Source organism: Falco biarmicus, chromosome W (genome assembly GCF_023638135.1).
Source record: "Falco biarmicus isolate bFalBia1 chromosome W, bFalBia1.pri, whole genome shotgun sequence".
In the NCBI taxonomy this organism is placed as follows: Eukaryota; Metazoa; Chordata; class Aves; order Falconiformes; family Falconidae; genus Falco; species Falco biarmicus.
This window is the reverse complement of record NC_079310.1, coordinates 19,208,000-19,229,958: the sequence shown is the minus strand read 5'-3', so window position 1 is coordinate 19,229,958 and position 21,959 is coordinate 19,208,000. Positions and strand designations below refer to the sequence as shown.

The 21,959-nt window shown below is 35.7% G+C and overlaps 1 protein-coding gene across 5 annotated transcripts in view; it reads right to left on the bottom strand.

The window, feature by feature from the left end:
• The window catches only part of LOC130141965 (tyrosine-protein kinase Fer-like), a 224,729-nt gene that overhangs the window by 33,601 nt on the left and 169,169 nt on the right, over positions 1-21,959 (bottom strand). For all 5 annotated transcript variants that reach the window (XM_056323318.1, XM_056323319.1, XM_056323317.1 and 2 more), the window contains one exon: positions 15,725-15,848. In XM_056323318.1, coding sequence (XP_056179293.1) covers positions 15,725-15,848 — 124 coding nt within the window. The remainder of the gene's footprint in view (positions 1-15,724; positions 15,849-21,959) is intronic.

The following is a 21,959-nucleotide window of genomic DNA, read 5'->3' as shown; positions in this document are numbered from 1 at the left end:
TTTGCTTTTAAGCAAATGCAATGAATTTCAAACAAAGCACACCAGAGGAAGCAGTACCAACCCAAGCAATGAATACACAGTTTTCATTGGAAAACTATTCTTCTCTCTCCCTTTTAAAATCTTTTCTTATTTTGCCATGCCAAAATTTGGAGATTATTAATAACTTAGGGAAACTTGCAATACATTTGAAGGAAGTTCACTTTGTATTCAGAAGCAGCTCTTCATCATAAGGCACATCTGCTTACATTATAGTATGTTTAGAATTCAGTATTCTGTTTTACCGAGTTTAGAGTACACATTTGCAGTATTGAATTTAATGGGTTTGAATGCTTACATTTCCTATATTTTTCTCCTTAATACTTTCAGATCAGAATTACACAAGCACATTAAAGAAAAAAACAATTGTGTTGCTAAAATAACATTTCAGACAATCAGAACTACCATTTCAGAACTGATTCAAGTTTAACTGTAAATGGATTACTCTAGGATCAAACCACATTTACCAATGTGATAGTGGAGACAATTGTAAGTTGCAGAAAAAAACCCTTGAAAATATTTATGTCCAGTTGTTCATTTTTAGTCTGATATCTGTAATTACCTCACTTTGTTTTTTAAATTAAGATAAAACAGTAAAAGAATTAGTCAACTTTATACCTCTAATATATGTGAGCTCCATAAAAAATACCAAATCTAATTGTCAACAACCTATTTATGTGTATTTCCTTTTTGAAAAACATTAGAAGATATTGTGTTTCATTGTTAACAAAAGATTTAGAAAATAAAAAGATATTACAGTTAAGATAAGAAGCACTACAACTATACTCTCCTCCTACCTGCTTCTTATTGCAACATAAGGCAAAGCAAACCCAGACTCCAAATTTTTAGTGTGCCTCCAATGTAATGCTGTTTCTGGGCTGTGCTCTGCAATTCTCAGTACTACTTCTGATTTGTTTACCAGGGTGCTAATTAAAGGCTCATGTGATGGTGGGGTTTTGTGATGTAAACATCTACATAGAAAGTGAAATTATTTGCCCCATACCAGCTATCAGATGGTAACATTTTTCAGATTTCAAACTTTGTCCAAAATGCAGGACTGTAGTAAATATTGCAATATAATACTTCTGCAGTTGACTGCCACATTTTAAACTCGGGAATATTATTTGTACAGACAAGTTGCAAAGTTGAACACTTAAAAGTTAGGAAATGATGAATTAGCATTATTAGTGCAAAAATACAGCTGTACCTTCATGCTTTGTATGGAATTGATTTTTAAACTTAGCAATATCCATATCAATGGTGAGCCTCATTGCACTCTAATGTGCAATTCATGCAGTAATAGAAGGAACAAAGTATTCTCCTTCATCTAAATTTCTCTCAACCAAAGACTCCCAAGATTAGGGAGGACTGAAGAAGAGTGGAATTACAGTTGTGACTGCATGTACAACCCAACAGAGCAGTCAGAAGTAAAGAAATAATGTCTCTTCTTTGAGTCCTTGTCTGTAAGTATAGTCAGACTGCAAGTGTTTCCGTTGTACTCTGCAACACAGTACCTAAAGGAAAATTCACAGTTTCCCTATTTGATAAAGACTAAAGGATGATCTTTCCAAAGACAAAACAACTCCTACAAGATTAGGAAAAATATGATTCTCAATGGAAGTGTGACTGGAACTGGCAATTCCACAGATATCAAGCAGCCAGGTGATTAGTATTCATAGTATGATGAGTATTCAACTGTTAGGAATAAACTGAAATTAGACACTCTGAAGGTCCCCAAAAGAAAATCATGTGAGACAAACTAGATTGAGGAGTTCCTTGATCCTTGGTCTTGCCTTATCAGTGAAGGTATGTGTGTGGGGAGGGGGGGAGGGGGTGGGGTGGAAAATATGCACCAGTGCTTCTGAACATGGCATCAAGAATGCATTTTATATTGATCAAAGAGCTGGCCTCTGTTACAGTAGAATTTCAGACACTTCATCTTTGAGGAAAAAAGATTTGTGTCTGGGAAGACACAATTCTGAAAGATTTAGATTAAAACTTCCTCTTGAAACTGCACTTCCCTGCCTTTTGATGAAAAAAACACAGCACTGTACCAGCTATTAGGAAGAGGATTAACTCTATACCAGCCAAAACCAGGACATATGGATAATGTCATCTGTGATTATCTGAATATGCTGTTTCAAGATGAACAGAAGGAAGACATGACAAGCTCTGAGTTGTCAGAACTCTGAGCTCTGTGACATTGATAACTTGCACGTGTTACTAGGCGACTCATCTCTCTGAACCACAAGAGCAGTATTAGAGACTGCCATTCTGGACAGGGTTATGAAAACGAAAGGACTTTCCTATGCAAATACAATACAGAATTAGCCACCAGTGCAGGGATATGGGGCAGAAACCTACATAACCATTGTGTAGCAGACTTTCAGTCATTAGACCAAGAAAAACATCTGAAGCCTTCTCATCCAAAAGTTTGCCACGGGAAGTCACGTAGATACATGCAGACAGATGCTCCAAAAGGGACAGATTATTTTTTAATTTTTTTTAAACTTAAGACCAAAACTAATTTGTATGCATAATGAGTTTTGTTAGTGTAATGGGTTTACCTGGCAAGGTTTTAGTAGTGGGGGGTGTGTGTGTGTGCTGCAGTGGTGGCTTCTGTGAGAAGACACCAGGGGCTGGCCCCATGTTAGCAACAGCCAGTTCCAGAGAGCTCCAAAATGGACCTGCCACTGGCTAAAGCTGAGCCAATCAGTGACACTAGTGGCATATCTGTGATAATATATTGTTAAAAGGTTAAGAAACCCCTGCAAAACAGCTGAGAGAGGAATGAGAAAAAAATGAAACAATTCTACAGGCACCTAGGTCAGTGAAGAAGGAGGAGGAGGAGCTCCAGTCACCAGAGCAGATTCCCCTGCAGCCCACTGTGAAGACCATGATGGCACAGGTTGTCCCTCTGCAGAGCATGGAGGACCATGTCAGAGCAGATATCCACCCTGCAGCCCACAGAGGAGCCCATGCAGGAGCAGGTTTTCTGGCAGGAAATGCGGCCCATGGAGGACCCATGCAGGAGCAGTCTTATCTTGAGGGACTGTACCCTGTGGAAAGGACCTATGCTGGAGCAATTGTTGAAGAACTGCAGCCAGTGTGAAGGAGCCACATTGGAGAAGTTTGTGAAGGACTGTATCCCATGGGAGGGACCCCATGCTGGAGCAGGGGAAAAGAGAAAAGAGTGGCAGAGATGAAGTGTTATGAACTGATCACAGCTCCCATTCCCCATCCCCCTGCACTGCTCAGGGTGGGAGGAGGTAGAAGAGTCAGGAGTGAAGTTCAGCCTAGGAAGAAGGGGGGGGGGGGGGGGGGGGGGGAGGGGGGAAGTGTTTTAGTTTTGCTTTTGTTTCTCACTATCCTGCTCTATTTTTAACTGGGAATAAATGAAAATAAACTTCCCCAGCTCAAGTCTGGTTTGCCTGTGCCAATAATTGGTAAACGATCTCCCTGTCCTTATCCTGACCCATGAGTTTTTTCATCTTATTTTCCTCCCCCGTCCTGCTGAGGAGGGGGAGTGAGAGAGTGGCTTAGTGGACACCTGGCAGCCAGCCAAGGTTAACCCACCACAGTTAGTCATGAAGACTAACCTGAGAAAGGAATACTGGTATCCAACCTATTACCTTCAGATGTAGGAGCAGGCATTGGGTGAAGTTTCTGAATATTCACTTTCAGATTTAGAGAACCCAGATAAATTACAATATGTTTATAAAGGCCCTCAATGACATTAAGAGACTAAAGGGTAATCCTGATAAAGATAGTATTGAGCTGTGAAATAGAGACACTTTTGTTGTGAAGACCAGATCAATTTGTAGATGAGATGTTTTGCAGGTTGCAAAGCATGAACCGCTGCAACTGAATAATCTCTAACAGAGATACCAATGTAAACTTTTAATAAAGGCATTCAAATTACTTAAATTAAAAAAGGTCTTTAGCCTCTTTCCACATAAAAAGTACTTGTTAAAAATCTTTTTCCTCTAAAGCATGGAGAGACCAACTTTATGGTTCTATAAGCAATGACGGAATTTTCTGCTGAAACAGGCTTCCGTGAGAGGAGCCCCTGGAAAAGGATGGAAGGTCGTGTGAGCAGTACAGACTGATTACACAGAAAGTAGGCAGACTGCAAAAAATTTGTTTCAGCCAATGATTATCTTCCTAAATTTAATCTAGTTAGACTATATATAAACAATTATAAAAGTAAAATTTAATGCTAAAATGTGAAAATATTTAGAATGTTTTCCTGAATTTTATATTCATTAGATGCATAGCAGACATAAACTGTTTTAGAGATTCATGTCACTACATAGTACATGAACTTTAAAATAAGATACTAACTTAGCATGCATACTTCTGTTTAGACACAGATTACAATGCAGCATTGTGCTGCCAAAAGTTTAAATACTTCAGATAGTGAATATTTAACTGTTTGGCTCTTCATGTTATTTGTAAAGGAAATTGGTTGAACAGGAAAAATTTTCAACCAGAAGATTAAAATGATTAATGAATGACTAGAAATTATACAACTCAGTAGTTTAAATGTTGAGGAAGTAAGCAAATTGGAACTGTATTAACAGAACAACTTTTTTCAGTGTTACTTACAATGAAAGACACAGTAAATATAGGGAGAGCTCATAAAGGGAAGAAAAAACAAATGAAATGTTATTTTGTTGAGCTGATCCCTGAGAAGTACAGCAAAAGTTTATCAACAGCATCATTTCAAATTATCTGATTAAAACCAATAATTTCCAGTAAGATATTACAAGTACATCTATTTTTAAAACCTGAAACCTGGTCTATGATACTCCAGTCCATTGCTATATGGCAAACAGAATTAAATGGAACAGTGTTCACCTGCATCTCTCTCTCCCTAGATGACAACAGTCAAAGAGCACCATGTTAATTATTATAGGGTTGGAATTACCACACTTCAAAGTGCTCACAATAGCATGAAAACTACAAAAAATAATTTTCTGGAGCATTGCGGAGCACTGACATATTCATATTGTCTAATTCAGGTTAAAATAAATGTTAAGGTCCATAATGTATTTTTAATAGCCACTAATGAATTAAGGTTCTTGTTCAGAAAGACTACCTCAATAGCATCGCTCCCTTGGAGCACAGAAACAGACTGAAGACTCCAAACACCTTGGTACAGCATTAGCAGAGCATCAGCGCACACGGCAGCCTTTAGATGGGTGCAGTGTTCCTTTGTTGCACTAGAATCAGTGACAAGTGATGTGGAGAGGGGAGCAGCATCATTGTTTTGTCAACAGTCAACACTTCCTTGTTTTGCTTAGCAACGACTAGGAGTTCCAAGAGCTGCTCTTGAAATCTATTTTCTTTGGAAAGAGTTAGCATAGAGAAATTCAGCCACCCACAATAGGGCTAGGAGAAAGAGGGCTTCTGCAGCCTTCCTGTATACTTGCTGTAAGTCTGTGTCATTTCTCCACGTAAATGTAATGCATTTGTAATAGCTCTTCAATTAATAGATTTTAGGATTAATAGACCAAATTGAAAATAATCAACAACCGGTGTAAAAACTGTAATGTTATAACTGCATCTAATAAAGTCAGATGAAATCCTGTCTTAGTGAAAAAAAAAGTAATTAGGTAAGAGGCGATAAAGAAGTTTTCATAAAGGATATGCATAGTAAGAAATGAAAGCTCAGTACATGGTACTGCAATGTGGCAATCAGATTCAAAATTTGACTAAAAATGCTTTTATAGATATGAGAGTGAATAAATTTGTGGTTGCCTTTTTTAAGCAACATACCTATGTTAAGCAGCCAACAGAAAGTAACAGTTCTTTCATCAAAGTATACATTTGCAGTTTTGATTTCAAACAGAATGGATATTTTTTTAAATGTTTATATTGTAAAAAACATTATGCTTTGAAACATTATTTTAGATAAATCCAAGACATCATCTTATGAATAATTAAAAATTAAGCCTTATTTATTACATTTATGTGCTGTTTCAACCATACCACTGACAATAATTCTCTGAAAGAATTATTGGCTGAAGCATGATCAACTATTATTATTAACCATCAATAGTATAGAATATTTTGATTGAGGAATAAATGATTAAATGTTTTCTAGCTATGGAAAAAGGTACAGAAAAGGAACTTTGCGTGATAATTTAATTTTTTACATGCATTGCTGAATGAATCATAAAAAGCTAATTAATAATGACAATAAGTGTACACAGAAGTATAGAGACAGAAAAGACTAACAAATTTTCTGAGGATCTGCAACTTAAGTTTGTATAATACTTATCTAAAGAAATAATAAAACATTAATTTAATAATAAATTTAATATTTCTTCCACTACTGCTTTCTTTTATGAAGTCATTAATAATCCCTCAGGATATTTTATGAATTATGGGAGTAGATATATTCTTTTAAGAAATTACAGCTTGAACAATAAACCTTAATGAGTTTATGTAATTAATAGAAAGGCAAACTCATTCCATGGAAATGTAGTCTTTCTTCATAGTCATCACCAGCACAGAAAATTACAGAAACTACAATAAAGATCTTGGGTATTGCAATACCAACTTTTACACACTTTCTGCCCCAGGAGGAAATGTAGTATTCAAAGAATCATGTTGTGCTTGAGGACAATAAGGTACTTTAGAACAGAAATAAAACAGCTATTCTACTGAATTGCTTGGAGTCAGCCAAAATGAGGCACTAGGCACAGACATGTATTTAGCTCCTATCTTCTACAAGATGAGGTACAGAAATCAAGCAGGAAAGTTCCTCCACCAACTTAGGAAGGATACCTGCTCAACTTTGGAGTTTAAACCGTCACCTCCTATTTCCCAAGAGAGTTAGATCCCTACCAATATACTAAACTGAACAGGATCTACACTAAGCTGAATAGGAACGCATTCTTCGTGTAGCAACTGAACCACTAGTCCAGGGAGAAAGAAAAGATTCAGACTAAGTAAAAAAGAAGCAGTAGTAATATGAATAATGATATGGAAGAACTGGATCAAAGAGCTTGATCATCTCGCCACAGAATACAAAAAAAGAAGCAGTAGTAATTTGAATAAATATATGGAAGAACTGGACCACAGAACTCAATCATTTTACCATTGAATAAGTCTTTAATTCAAGATATGAGAGGCTTCCAGAACATTAACTCTAGTGACTGAAAGGAAAGCCTGAGTAAGGAATATAGATTGATTGCTGTTTGTACTAGTGCAGGTTTTGGCTGGGGTATAGCTAATTTTCTTCATAGTAACTAGTATGGGGCTATGTTTTGGATTTGTGCTGGAAACAGTGTTGATAATACAGGGTTGTTTTAGTTATTGCTGAGCAGTGCTTACACAGACTCAAGGCCTTTTCTACTTCTCACTCCAACCCACCAAATGACCAAAGGGATATTCCATACCATATGATGTCATGCTCAGCAATAAAAGCTGGGGGAAGAAGAATGAAGGGGGAGACACATTTGGAATTATGATGTTTGTCTTCCCAAGTAACCGTTACGCATGATAGAGTCCTGCTTTCCTGGAGATGGCCTGCTGATGGGAAGCAGTGAATGAATTCCTTGTTTTACTTTGCTTGTGTGTGCAGCTTTTGCTTTACCTATTAAATTGTCTTTATCTCAACCCATGAATTTTCTCAATTTTATTCTTCTGATTGTCTCCCCCATCCCACTGGGGGAGGAATGAGTGAGTGGCTGTGTGGTGCTTAGTTGCTGGTTGGGGTTAAGCCACGATAGTACCAATCTTCTCACATGTATGGTGTCTATAAGGAAAATAAGTAATTTGAATCTGATACCAACTTTATGCTATATCTGGCAAAGGAATAGTTGAAGGATATTGATGAAAACTTCAGTGAAAAACTGGCTCTGGGAATGTTTATTAATTGACTACTTTTAAGATTCAAACTTTTATAATAGCATATTTATAATAATTCATCTTGAATTTTGTTTACATTATTTTAAAAAGTAAGCTGGTTCTTAATTTGTTTGTAAACCCCTTCCACGGGAAAAATCAATTTACTTCTCAAGTAAAACAGTGGAAATGTACAAAACACTGTTAATGCACAAAGTAATTAAAAGAAAAAAGTATTTCTGCTAGTTTCAATTAGAATCATATATGTTTTACTTGTAGATACAACTGGAAAAATTCATACAGAAATAATATTTTCAAAACCTAACTGTTCCGTTGATTTTATGAAGTTTTACTGACTATCAAATAATAAAAACAGAAAAAAAATATAACTGCTTCTATTGATGTTAAAATATTTTACTCAATAATAATTTGATTTATTTTCATTAAGAGATGATGGTGGGTAAGGAGAGGGCAAAATAAAACAACATATATTCAAATTCTCTGTATAACATACCTTCATCTTTTCTCCTGTATTGCCACAGGGTTGCTTTGGGAGCTAAAAGTAAATTATGGACAGATGCATTCAACATATGCAATCAAATACTGGAAAGGATCAGTCATAAATGCTTATTGAACCAGAGATTATCACATGTCTATGCTAACCTTATTGTAGTGGGTGTGGTTGGGATGGAGCTAACTTTCTTTATAGTAGCCTGTATGTTGCTGTGTTTTGGATTTGTGACTAAAACAGTGTTGATAACACACCAATGTTTTAGCTATTTCTGAACAGTGCTTGCACAGTGTCAAGGCCTTCTCTCTTTCTCACTCTGCCCCCTCGGGGAGTAGGCTGGGGTGAGCAAGAGATTGGGAGGGGACACAGCCAGGATAGCTGACCAGAACTGACCAAAGGGATATTCCATACTATATAATGTCATGTTCAGCAATAAAAGGGGTGTGTGGGGGGGAGTTTTTACAAGGTAGCTGTTGCTCGGAGATTGGCTGGGCATCGATCTGCTGGTGCGAGGTAGTGAATGACTGCCTTTGCATCTTTTGATTTTTTTCTCTTTTTTCCTTCACTTATTAAACTATCTTTATCTCAACCCATGAGTTTTTCTTGTTTTTGCACTTCTGGTTCTCTCCCCCATCCTACTGCAAGGGAGTGACCAAGTGAGTGGGTGGGGGCTTAGATGCTAGCAGGGCTCGAGAGGTTGGAGATAAAGACAAATTTGATCAGAGTGCACTAGACTGAATTTATAATTATTAGACCTGTTTATCTGTTAATTGCTGTTGCTGTTTGCAATGTTGACTTGTTTGTTCATGACACTGGCTTATTTGTTCCCTCACCTGCTCCGTGATGTTCTCCCGCTCTTGCTGTGCATAAAAATCCAGGGCTTGTTAATGGCTGCTTTTGGCTTTTGCTGTTTGCTGTGCTGTTTATCACTCTGTTTTGCTTTACCTGGGAGAGCTATGATAAAGGCACCTCCCCCTTCTTCTCTGGGGTAGATGCTTCTGCCTTGTTACAATGGTCTTCAGTTTCTTGAACATCCCAGAATGCTCGTATTGGTGTGTGTCGTGAATGATTTCAGTTTTTCCTAAGGTTAACCAACTAGTTGGGAATGACACACAGGGATGTGCTCTGAGATAGTCTGATCATGGGTGGCAAGGTGCTTGGAGAATTTGGGCAGGAGCCTAGACCAGTTTTCACTTCCAATGGTGTGGGACTTAACTCCCCAACAGGCATGGAGTCCTGTTGAAGTGGCAGAACACTTGAAGAAAGGATGCCCTGCCTATACCAAAGAGATACAACTTCTTACACTGTGCTGGGGTCTGGCCTGCACCTACAGAGCTTGTGTATGTGTAGGTGAGATGGTCTCTGGATATGAGGCCTTACAAACAGAATCTGAGACCCAACCATCAACTATAACAGTTGCTCCTATATTCAAGAAACAATGGAAGTGGAAGTCGACTTGTTTAGTAAGGGAGGAAGAAGCTCCTCCTGAGAGGGAACAGGAAGAAGAATCAGAAGAGGCAGCCTGTTCTGCAGCAGAACACCTGAAAGAACAAGAGAGGGAAGAGACAGAAATCAAACACGTCAGAAACCACCCAGTCCCTATCCCTGAGTGAGCTGCAAGATATATGGAAAGATTACAGCCATCATTGAGACCAGAAAATTATCACCTGGTTGCTCTGATGCTGGGTTATTGGCACCAACAGTCAGGAATTAGAGAGTAATGAAGACTGGCAGCTGGGATCCATCACTAGGCACTTGGGAAACAACAAAGGCAATCGGAAGAAGGGCGACAATCCACAGCCTCTAGAGGCAGCTCCTGTCAAGCATGAAGGCAAGGTATCCCTTCAAGGAAGATCTTGTAAACTGTCAAGGCAAATACTCTATAGCAAAGGGAGGTGTCCAGTATCTGAGGGAATTAGCGGTGGTGGAGGTAATCTACAGCAACCTGGACAACAACCAGGCCTCCAAAGATCTGGATGATGTCCAGTGCATGTGGTTCATGTGGTGGAAGGTGTATGGAATGTACCAATGTTATACGCCAGAACCCTAGTAATAATAGATTGGACAGATTGAGGCACCAAATGTGGATAGACTAGCCTGACAGCTCCAGCAATTAGATTCTCTAATCTCTCTTCCTCCCCAACCCTACAGGCCTGTCTCAGCTATATCAACTGTTCCAACAGATCTTCCTCCTCACCCATACAGGCCAGCATCTCAGCTATTGTGTTGCATGGAGTCTGTCTTTTCCTATCAAAGGAAAGGGAATCATGAGCCCTTGGTTTTATCTGCATGACCACAGGGAGAACATGAAGTGAGCCAGCGCACCTAACTCAAACCTAGAAGCTCCTATACGTGCAGTGTGAGGAAAAATAGTGGTCAGAAAGGGTCCATTGGTGAAAATAACCCATGATTTGAGTTGTACAATGCCATAGTTGTATGTTAGAAGTACTACAGCAGGAGCCTTCTGAACCAATGGAGGATGAACCTCATAAGGAACCAAGCAAGTGCAGCAGTGATGCAACCTGAGCTGATTCAGCTCCCAACAATCCCAACACAATACACCATCTTTTCTGTTCTGAATGACCATTGCAACAGATGGAGCCCAAGTCATGGACTAAATGAACCGAATGGACATTTGAATGGGGATGGCCCTATAGACTAAGGGAATGATACCTGTGCATATGTCAAAGGACAAGGAAGGGTGTGGTGGTGGTTGATGAGAATTTATTGAATACTGTAGGACCTGAACATGATGCAAATGGTATGGAATTAAAGGGTGGAGATTTTACTGGGTGTGGCTGGGATGGAGTTAATTTTCTTCATAACAGCCTGTATGTTGCTGTGTTTTATATTTGTGACTAAAACAGTGTTGATAACACACCAATGTTTTAGCTATTTCTGAACAGTGCTTGCACAGTGTCAAGGCCTTCTCTCTTTCTCACTCTGCCCCCTCAGGGAGTAGGCTGGGGTGAACAAGAGATTGGGAGGGGACACAGCCAGGACAGCTGACCTGAACTGACCAAATTGATATTCCATACCATATAATGTCATGCTCAGCAATAAAACTGGAGGGGTGGTGGTGGAAGGGAAGATTTTTTATAGAGTAGCTGTTTCTCAGAGATTAGCTGGGCATTGGTCTGCTGGTGGGAGGTAGTGAGTGATTGCCTTTGCATCACTTGCTTTTTCTCCTTCACTTATTAAACTGTCTTTATTGACCCATGAGATTATCACTCAGAATGATAACATAAATTATCATCACATCTCTATGCTAATTTTGTGTTTCTATTTAAGAGAAAAAAAATGGAACCATATAAACAATGGAATGTTTTAAAAATGAAAGCAAGAAACAATTTGTCAAACAATTAAATGGAGATGAAATAACTGCATACTTTTGTATATCTTTAGCCACTCATTTTATTTCTTTTAATAACATTTATTCATGCAGCTTTCCTTATTTAAGCCCGCTGATTTCTGCTTTTTAATTAGCACAAAGAGAGAGCAAAAACCTAGTGCTTCCTGGAATCTAGATGAGATGAAAATGCAGATCAAAGAATCATTCATGTACATTAAGTGTCCTAAGCCTGACAAATTTAAACTTTATATCTGCACCTACTAAAATACCATAGCACACATGAAAATAGAAAACAGAGAGCAGATTAGTTGTTGCACTGTCTCAACTGCTGAAAGACTAAGCAAAAGCATGACTGAATTGGCAATTTTAAAAATCCAGATCAAATTTAAATATAACTTTAAAATATAAAAACTAAGTATAGCCAGTGTACTATAACTAAAAAGTGGCATGAAAATAATTTTAAGAAGCTGCTGAGCAGTCTTAGTTTCACATTAATAGCAAACCAAATGCACATGCTACTATAAATGTCACCTAAATTACTAAAAAAACCCCAAAACCCCCAACAAACAAACCCTACACAAGGGTTCCAAACAGATTTTTAAAACAAATAGGGGTACTGCATAGCATAGTAGCAAAACAACTTTTTTATTGCAACCTACACAACAGAAGCCACTTCTAATTAAGTATTATTTAAGGTCCTTTTTTCTTGGCTAAAACAGTAATCAAAGCTTTTTGTCTGTTAATTAAAAAAAAAAGTAATAACTCTGCTGCTTAGTCTTTTTTCCCTCTAATTTTCTTACCTTTTTTGTTTTCTCTAAGGAACTACTTTTAGTTGATGAATTTTCTGACAAACAAGTGTTTCTTGTTCTTTTAAAATGTTTTTTTTCTTTTTTTCATAATGCTAAATCTTCTTCCTAGTATAAATTAAGTTGTTCCATTCTAATCTACACAGTCTCAACATTAAATTTACCCATGACTAGATTGCATCATTGTTTTACCTGACCCGTAAAGGAGGGAACAAGGTCTCCCATATTCCTTGTACAGACCATACAGTCACACAGTTGCACCTTCAGTGCTCAAGTAAGGAGTGGCTGAAACTCTAATGAGGATGAGTCCTATATACCTAAGAGCTTTCTTACAAAACATTAGAGAGTGTGACTTTTCCCTGGTAGTCTGTCACTCTTGTATTTAATATAATCACAGCATAGCACCAGAGTGCTGCACTCAGTAGTGTGCAATAGGTTCAAAGTACATAGCAAGTAATAAACATTCTGTACTTCTGTGGCAGACATATCCAAGGTTTCTAGACAACAGGATCTCCAATCATTCCCCAGGGTGGCCAGAAATACTGGGCAAATGTTCAAGCTCCTCAACATTTCAAACAGAGAACATACCTAGAAAATTTTATGTATGCTGATCTTAATAAAATGCAATTTAGTCTTTGGTAAAACATATTTTAAAATTTCATGAGATACTTTCCTAGAGTGAGCATTTGCCAATTAACTTGTGTTAGTAAATCAAAAAAGCCCCAATAATTATGTAGTGCCTATAGCATTACTACTAAAAATCACTAAACTTGGTTGTTTGTCATCATGATTCAATTTTTTTCATTATATTTTCCTATCAAATTCAGAAAATTAGCTCATAAATATAAGCATACACTATGCTCAACCATAGAAGTCTGAAAAATCTTAAATATCCTAGAAAATAAGATTGTTAAAATAATACTGGAAATGCATATTTTGATTTATTAAACTGTGTTTCATAAAAGTAAGCAGTGTTCCTGAAGATATTGACTACTTGGTTATGTTTTGAAACTGCAACTTTCTCCAGAATATGTTTATTAAAAATTTTGTTTCTACCTTTAAAGGAAAGTGGCAGCTCTCTATCATAAACTTCTGTGATAATCCGTGATAATAATAAACAATTTTTGTGATTCTGAAAGTTAAAAGGTAAACAAAAGGGAAAGACCTTTTTCCCCCCATGTATACCACAGTATGTGTAACCCAGGCTGTGTGCACTGGCAAAGTCTGCAGTACTAAGAAAACAGAAAATTATATTACAGTTCTATTTCCTGGCTTTAGACCCACATGACATATTTGCATTCAGCTTTCTAAATTTATCATAATGAAACCCTCATAAGGTAAGACTTTGCTACATACATGTTCTCTCTGAAATGGATTATTTGAAATGCAAATTATTCTTTTCAAATATACCTTTAAAACAAAAAATAACAAAAAACTTATGAAGACAGAAGTTAGAGGAAAATAGCAATTAAAAAAGGACATTAACCATTATCATAAGCTGTTTTAGCACAATCACTATACAGTTCATCCACAAGCCATCATGGATATAATATAGTTGAGAGACAGCAGTTGATGTAATGAGTAGTATTATAAGTGAGTCTTTAAAGTTTACTCTAAATAGCAGAAAAATATCTATTCCTATTCAATGCTAACTGCCAGTATCTGTCTCACAGGTATTTTGAGGCCATACTAACTAGACCAGTACTAATTAAGACAGATGAGCAACAGAATGCTTTTTACAGAATTTAAAGGGGGAGGAAGGGGAAATAGCACTTCTCAAAAAATAATCGTTTCTAAAATTGTTTATATTTTACAGGTGTCACATTACCGTTTAATGAATAAATGCAGTACTCTTTTTCAGTAATCATAATTACCAAGTAAGACATAACACAATACACTTCCAATAGAGTTTACATATTTCTTTTCCCCTTTATTTTATTTTCTAAGAACATGAGATCTAAATAGGCCCTTCTCATCAAACATGGATACAACAGTTAAAGAAATGAGTAAATACTACAGTGTTTGTGAAGATAGTAAAAATCACTAATGCTGTTAATTGATTTGATTTGTATGCCATTATTTTCTTAACAGTCAGGCAAAAATGCATTCTACCATGACAGAATGCTGTGACTTCAATTATATTTTCCCCCATGTTGCTTAGAATACTTTTCTGGGATTTCCTATAAGGAATATTCTACAGTTTTACATAGTAAGTATGGGGGTTTTTTCTTCAGTTCTACTTATATATTATGGTCTAGCAGAAGTGTTTCAATTAATTTGTTCTTCAGAATAATTTATAAACAGCATAACTATTTTATTTAAGTATCCTTAAATCAAGTCAAACACAAAAAAATCTAGTAAAAACATATAAATGATACTTACAATAATACTATAATATTTTATAAATAGGTTTTAAACTTATTCTTGTTGGAAGAATATGTTTAAAGATAAACCTACTTCTTGACCGGCAGCATGTAGAACAACTCAGTTGTGATAAAAACCTAAGAGAAATGCTGTTCAGCTCTCATTAAAACTTTGCTAAGTATGAAATGGGCTGATTTTTTAAGTTAAGTGGCACAGAGTTTAGCTACAAATGTTTAAAAAAGCAAACTGGAAATAATCAGTATTATAAATGAAAATGTTATTTTATAATTTCCTCTGGAAAGGGGATTATCATCATGTTTCTGTCTCATATTTTAGCCATATGGGTTATATACTGTGTTATTTTGAGATAATTTTAATTTTTTTTTTTTAAAGAAAAATTTACATTCCTTTTGATACACAGAGTTAAGCAGCTACAGAACAGAGTCAATCTGTGGAAGAAACAACAATAAGGAATATAATGTACCCCAAAATCATAAGACCTGATCATCTTCAATATTGCAGAGAAAGCAGTCAAGACAATTAATAATGTTTTAATATATAGAACTCCAGCTTCTCTCCCTTGATCATCTGAGATATCGGTGGATTTCCCTGAAACACACTACAAACATACCTTAACTTCTGTATTGGCTATGCAAGTATCTTAAAATTTCAGGGAGGACTTAAGATGCATAGATTGCTATGATTCATTGGCACTAAAATTCATTGCCACTATACATTTAACTTGCTAGCAGTTCAAGTGATCAAAATTACAATACTGAAAATAAATGACTTCCTTACCTATGTATACAGTTTTTAGCTTCAAGATATGCCATACCAGAAGCAGCATCTAGTGAAAATTTCACTAACTGTTTGGGTTTTAGCTCATCCTTCTTTTTTCTTAAAAAGGACAGGAAATCTCCTCCTAGAGAAACAGACAGACAGACAGACAATGAGACAAGAGAGAGAAATGTCAGTAATCTGTTATTAGGGATGCAAGACCAAACAAAATGCAGCTATCAGCTATTCTCCTCAACCTATCAGTCTGAAGTTAATTTAAGAAAAAGGAAGGAATCACCAGATGTAGTTTCCATAAGCTCCCTTAAATATGAAGTGCTTAAAAGTGAAAACTGCACAAAGTATATCAGAAGTTAAGCAAAACCTGTGGTTTTGTTATATTAAAAATCTTCACTAGTATACATTAAATACACATTTATATGAAAAGTATTGACAAAAACAACTGATAAATTGTGATAAATGTAGTTCTAATTACAGAATGGTTGCTAGAAGGGTCTATTAAAATTGTGAATAAAGTAATTAGTTTCTACTTGTAGGTTTATATACATTAAAGTAATTGATTTGTAATTGATCATTTGTAGTAGTGTTTCTCAAACTCTACACTGAAGCTTTTGGAAAGGTTACAAATTTTACTTCTTGGACAATATTAACTGCCAATATTAACTGCTGACAATTAAAGGCAAACAATTATTACTGGGACTTCGGTCTTCTGCCTTGGAGGAACTAACTTGCTACCATCTTGTCTGAGGAGGGGAAGGTGTCAGCATAAAGGATTCCCAAAAGGGAATCTGCATTTGCAAAATAGTTTCAGAAAAAGTGATCTAGCACAAAGATAAACATGGGAGACATTATATAAACACTGCAATGCCAAAAAACCATAGTATAGCTTTCCATGTCACAATAATTACTTGTTAATTTATAGCCAGCCATTGTTCCAGACTTTGTTTCTTTTCATTTTGCACTGAACTGACTACAGCAATTCTCTCACAAGTAATACTCTATGACACAATCTGAGAGGTTATTGATCCAGTCTAGTAACTGACAAAAAGTAGATATAGCTAGGGAGAAGGAAGATGACCACTCCATTGAAATAGGTGTCATTTCTTCCACGTGTAAACAGAATTGTTCTGATTACAGCAGACGGTTAAAAATAATTTTTAAGCATTCCCTCATATACACACACACAAGCAATATTACATTTAGAGCTGACTAAAATTATTGTTTATATACTGAGCGCTCACTGCTCATACATAGGAATCATCTTCAGTACATAGGAATTGTCTTTTAATAAGTATGATTATACGTCTACACGAATGTGAAATTCTTCCAGTGCTGACAAATTATGGCATTGCTTGTATGGGAAGAGTAAAACAAGGCAGCTTACAAAAAAAGCCCTGTAAGGTCATCTTAAAAAACAACTAACCAGAATCAGCCAGTTTTCAATATTGAAACCCACATCACATAAATGCATTAATCATATGCTGGAGGATGCATGAATTTTGGTCCCATGAGACAGGAACACCTCAGGGTCCTGTCAGAACCAGGTTCCAGGCCATCAGAGCAATAACTGCCTTGCAAGCCTTGCCTTGCAAGGACTTTTAATTGAAAAATTGTATATAATTCCTTTCTAATATGCTTAAGCAAGCAGATTAAGATCCTAATTTTAATCAGGTGATTTCGACTTGCTAATTTATCTTCAGTGCTTGACATGCACTGCATGAATTTCCATATTTTTGAGAAAAAATAGCACAGTATACCTCAGTTGTATACAGTATATTTTATGTTTATCATCAAAATATAGATTAGTAATTCTAATGTCTCAAAAACACAATAGGGAAAAAAACTCACCAAGGGCATGTTTTTTTAGTAGTTCTGTTTACTGGTATTTGTTGATCAATAAAGGTCATGAAAATATCTTTTAGATACTCTGTTCAACCTTGACTTGAAAGCACTGTTAGTTATACATGGAATTAAAAAAAGTGATTTCCATTGTATACTGTACAAAATATATTATGTCATTTCAGGTTAAATCTGTTTATTCTCATCACTGTAACACAAACATAAGCTTAACTGACTGTCCTTTAACAAAATTGCTCTTACTAGCAAATTCTGACTTTTACAATCTATTGTGGCCCATGTTTCATCTATTCATCTTCACAAGAAACCGTCCACAGGAATATCTTCAAAACTAAAGTGGATTTCACTACAAGCCCTTCAGTATAGAACTCTAGTTAAATATCTTTATTTACTTCTTAAAACAAGTTTTACTATAAAAGCAGTAATTCACTATTTGCAGCATATAGTGTCAAAACATAATCTTAGATTTCATAGCTGTTAATAAAAATGAAATAAGCAAAATTTTAAGCAAAAATATTACATCAGCATCTCCCTGTCATGCTCATGATTTATAGCATAAATTTTATGTAATATTTTTTCGTCATATAACAGTTCACTTAATGTGGAAAGCAAAAAGAATCTACTTTTTTCCAAGACCAAAAAACTTTCTATGATGAATGAGAACACAATAAAAAACAGGAAACAGCAATGAAATATGCTAAATAAGTTTACAAAATATTATGGTAATCTCTAACTTAAGGCATTTATGATCAACTGTAAATATATACTTCAGTGTTCTCTTGAGCTGGTGCCTAAAATGGTACTTATCCACATGTTCTAGACAGTCTTGTAATTATTCTAATACCAATATTTATACTTAACATAATTAAAATATAGTTATAAAATTATGATGGGAAACATATATATTCATATATATATAAAAAATTAAAAAAGTAGAAGTTCCTTTTTTAAATAACAACCATATTAAGCAGAAATTTGTTTAAAGAGTCCACTTATTCTTTTTACAGACGGTAATCACTTGGATTCAGCATGCTTCTGGCAGTACCACTGAATGGTCACCTAACACAGATGAGTTCCATGATTCAATACTCATACCTGTTTTATAAGCTTTAATAATAATATTAAAATTATTTTTATATGCACTTCTAAGTATTTAGAAATTTGAGGATTCATACAGACTGTCTGAAGTCAAGAAATTAACATTTACTTTATTGCCTTGTACCTTAAAGCATTATGTATTATCAACAGAATACAGCCAAACACAGCTACTTAAAACTATGAATTCTAAACATTAAAAAGGCATCTGTAGCAATTCTAGAAAATACTTTTAAAAAATGTAAACATCTATTTGGCAAACTATAAAAATTTAAGACTTTAGAAATGCTAAAGTTGTCACTTTCCTCAACATAGTTAATTTTCACTTTTCAAGTAATTGAACATTTGTGTGTAATGCAGTACTTTCACCAGTATTTTTAAAATAACATAAGTAAGTAGTAACAGAAATTGTAAATAAACCCCAGTTTTTTCACGTACCTACAGATATAAATAATTGTATTACTGTTGCAAAACCGAGTTAAAACTTCTGTTAAGCAAACTAAATAAAAGCTGCTATAATAATGTAAAGTTTTGCAATACTAATATTAACATTGGTATTAATGAAGTATGAATGGAAATGCATGCTTGTAAAAGCAAAAGATGGAAGAAAAGATCAAGATCTGAAAGAATGTCATGCACTGGGAGCCATGGATATGATTTAGCAGCAATAAAACAGGTAAACACTGAGAAGATATTGCTTACACCAGGACCACAATGCAGATGACTTGTTAGCAGAAAACTTGTGATGAGACCACAACACAGATGACTCAGCCCAAGATCTGCATGCCAATAAAATTGGATAACAAGGTTACAACACATTATATGTGCTGTTACTCTTCCTGTTAACAGGAAGATGCACTGTCAACATAATATATTCAAAATGAGTTAAATATTGACAATGGTCTGCAACCTTGCCTAAGATTTAAGGTGGGTCAGATAAGCTAGTCTGAAGCCAATGATCCTACCGCAGCAACTACTGACTCCCAAAAGGCATAAAGGCCTGTCTAAAACCCAGCCTGTGATCACTAGTTAAGAGGAACCCAGAAATCATAGCAAGAACTCAACAGCCAGCATCTATTGTCCTCTGTGAATATGAGTGTATAGATACAACTTATTTAAGAAATTAATTAAAATGAAAATCACCTTCCCCTTTCATGAAGTCTTCTATTGAGTTTGGTTACATTAATTCCTGCAATTGGACTATATAATTTAAAAAAATATTAATAAAATCAATAACCTTAAAAGATACTCATGATAAGAAAGTAGCAATGATCCATGTGACACATACATGTAGAACAACTTTTTTTAGTCTAAAGAAAAGCAATGAACATTTATCTCCAAATGAAGACACATTAATATTTTTATTTAAAAGTTGGTTTTAGGCAAAGCAAAAAATAAGAATATGAAGGAATACCAATAAATAAAACTAAGGAAATAACACTACATATAAAGATCTTGTAGCTATCAAAATGCGTTGTCTACATTTTTATATTTGATCGGTTTCATTCAAATTTCCAAAAGACTGTCTATTTGTTTTGTCTGCTTGCCAGTGGATGAAATATACTTTTTTTGTATAGTCTTGATACAAAATATAGTTTTGTTAAAGCCTAAAATATTTAAAAATATAAAAATCAAATTCTACTCTCAAATATTACAATTAAAAAAGACTGTATAACAGGGCTTTGGTTTTGTTCCATCAGAAAGAGCAGCTCTGAGCTGAAAGAAATTTTTAATCATCATCTGTTCCCCAACAGAGGCATCTGACTGTTCTCCCTGTTCTCTTAATATCCTCACAGATGGAAATCATGCAGCAAATAAGAGGAAGGCAGAGCCACACATGAACGTATAAGAGTAAAGAAACAGGAGAGGAAGAAGAAATGGGGTCTGTTTGCATGTGGGAGTGTTACAAGAGGGTTTGGGAAGGAGAGGGTGAAGTGGGACATATATGCAGAGAAGAAAGTCATTGGAGGGTCTGACTCATAGGGTGATATGCACAACAGGAGAGAATGTGGCAAGGGCAGAAGCATTGAAAGTTGCAGAGGAGTAGAGAGAGAAAGAAAAATGGAAGCTGGAAGATTAGCTGAATGCAGGAGGAAAGGACAAAGTAAGAGAGATGAAAACTAGAGGAAGAGACAGGGGTCATATTTGTGTGAAGAGAAACTGTAGGGGTAGACAGAAGATGGCTTCAGCAACAGGCTGTGTATTGAGCCAAATAGCTTATTTGATTAAAAACTATATTACAGAGGAAAAAACAAAACTTGAATTAAAAACAGACAGTAACTATCATTGTTAAAAATCTGCACCTTATCTCTAATTTGAATTTGTCTAAAATTTGACTATTTGTTTGTGTTGCAATGATTTTTGACAGTGTGAAGTAAAAGATTCAGGATGTTACTGATAGTATAAAGATCTCAAATTTGCTGGCAAAACTCAGCTACTGATGATGTACAACACAACCAATGAGGCGGATCATGCACTACTATATTAAAGATTTAAGAGGTCTCAAAACAGAAATGATTGGAAAAAACCATGAATGATCTTTTATAAAGTTCTCACTGTCTCTATAAGCAATAGAAAATGGGAAAAAAAAAACCAAAAAACATACAAAGCAAACACCACAGAAACTGAATCACAGAACACAAAGAAAAAAATTAAGCTTTTTAAACATCAGTCAGCATTCCAGGCCTATGAATGGAATTGGCTGTATCCCAGAGATAGCAGGGCTAAACTTCAGGCTCAGGTAAGACAACGTATGCATATTTGAGTGACCCTTACACTACAGTGAGATCTCATTTACTCAATAGTTCATTTAGACACTCCAACTAGCAGAAAAACTCAGATAATCTGGATATTATACATGATATCAACAAATAAAACATACCTACCTTGGTACTTGGTTCCAAATGGGCTTGTTAGCTTTAGTGCAGCTAACAGCAGAAATATATGGAGTTAGCTGTGATTTGGTGCTATACCCAAAAATATAACTACAGAGCATAATACAGAAAATATGAGTAATTCCATAAAACTCAGCTTAGATTTAATAGGATGTATTAGCTGCATCTCAGCACCAGCTATACTGAATCTGTAGGCATTTCTCCACTTGATACCTTGTAGCCCTCCCTTCCAAGGACAAGAAAAAGGCTTGCTAGGTCAGGCAGAATACTGGCCTTTATTTGCAAATGCCTTTGACCTAATAAGCCCACTGGAGCTAAAAAGTGCTGTAGTATACAGAAAGCAGCAATGGAGTTGTCTTAATTTCAGAAGAGCTGGAGTGAATAAGCCAAGC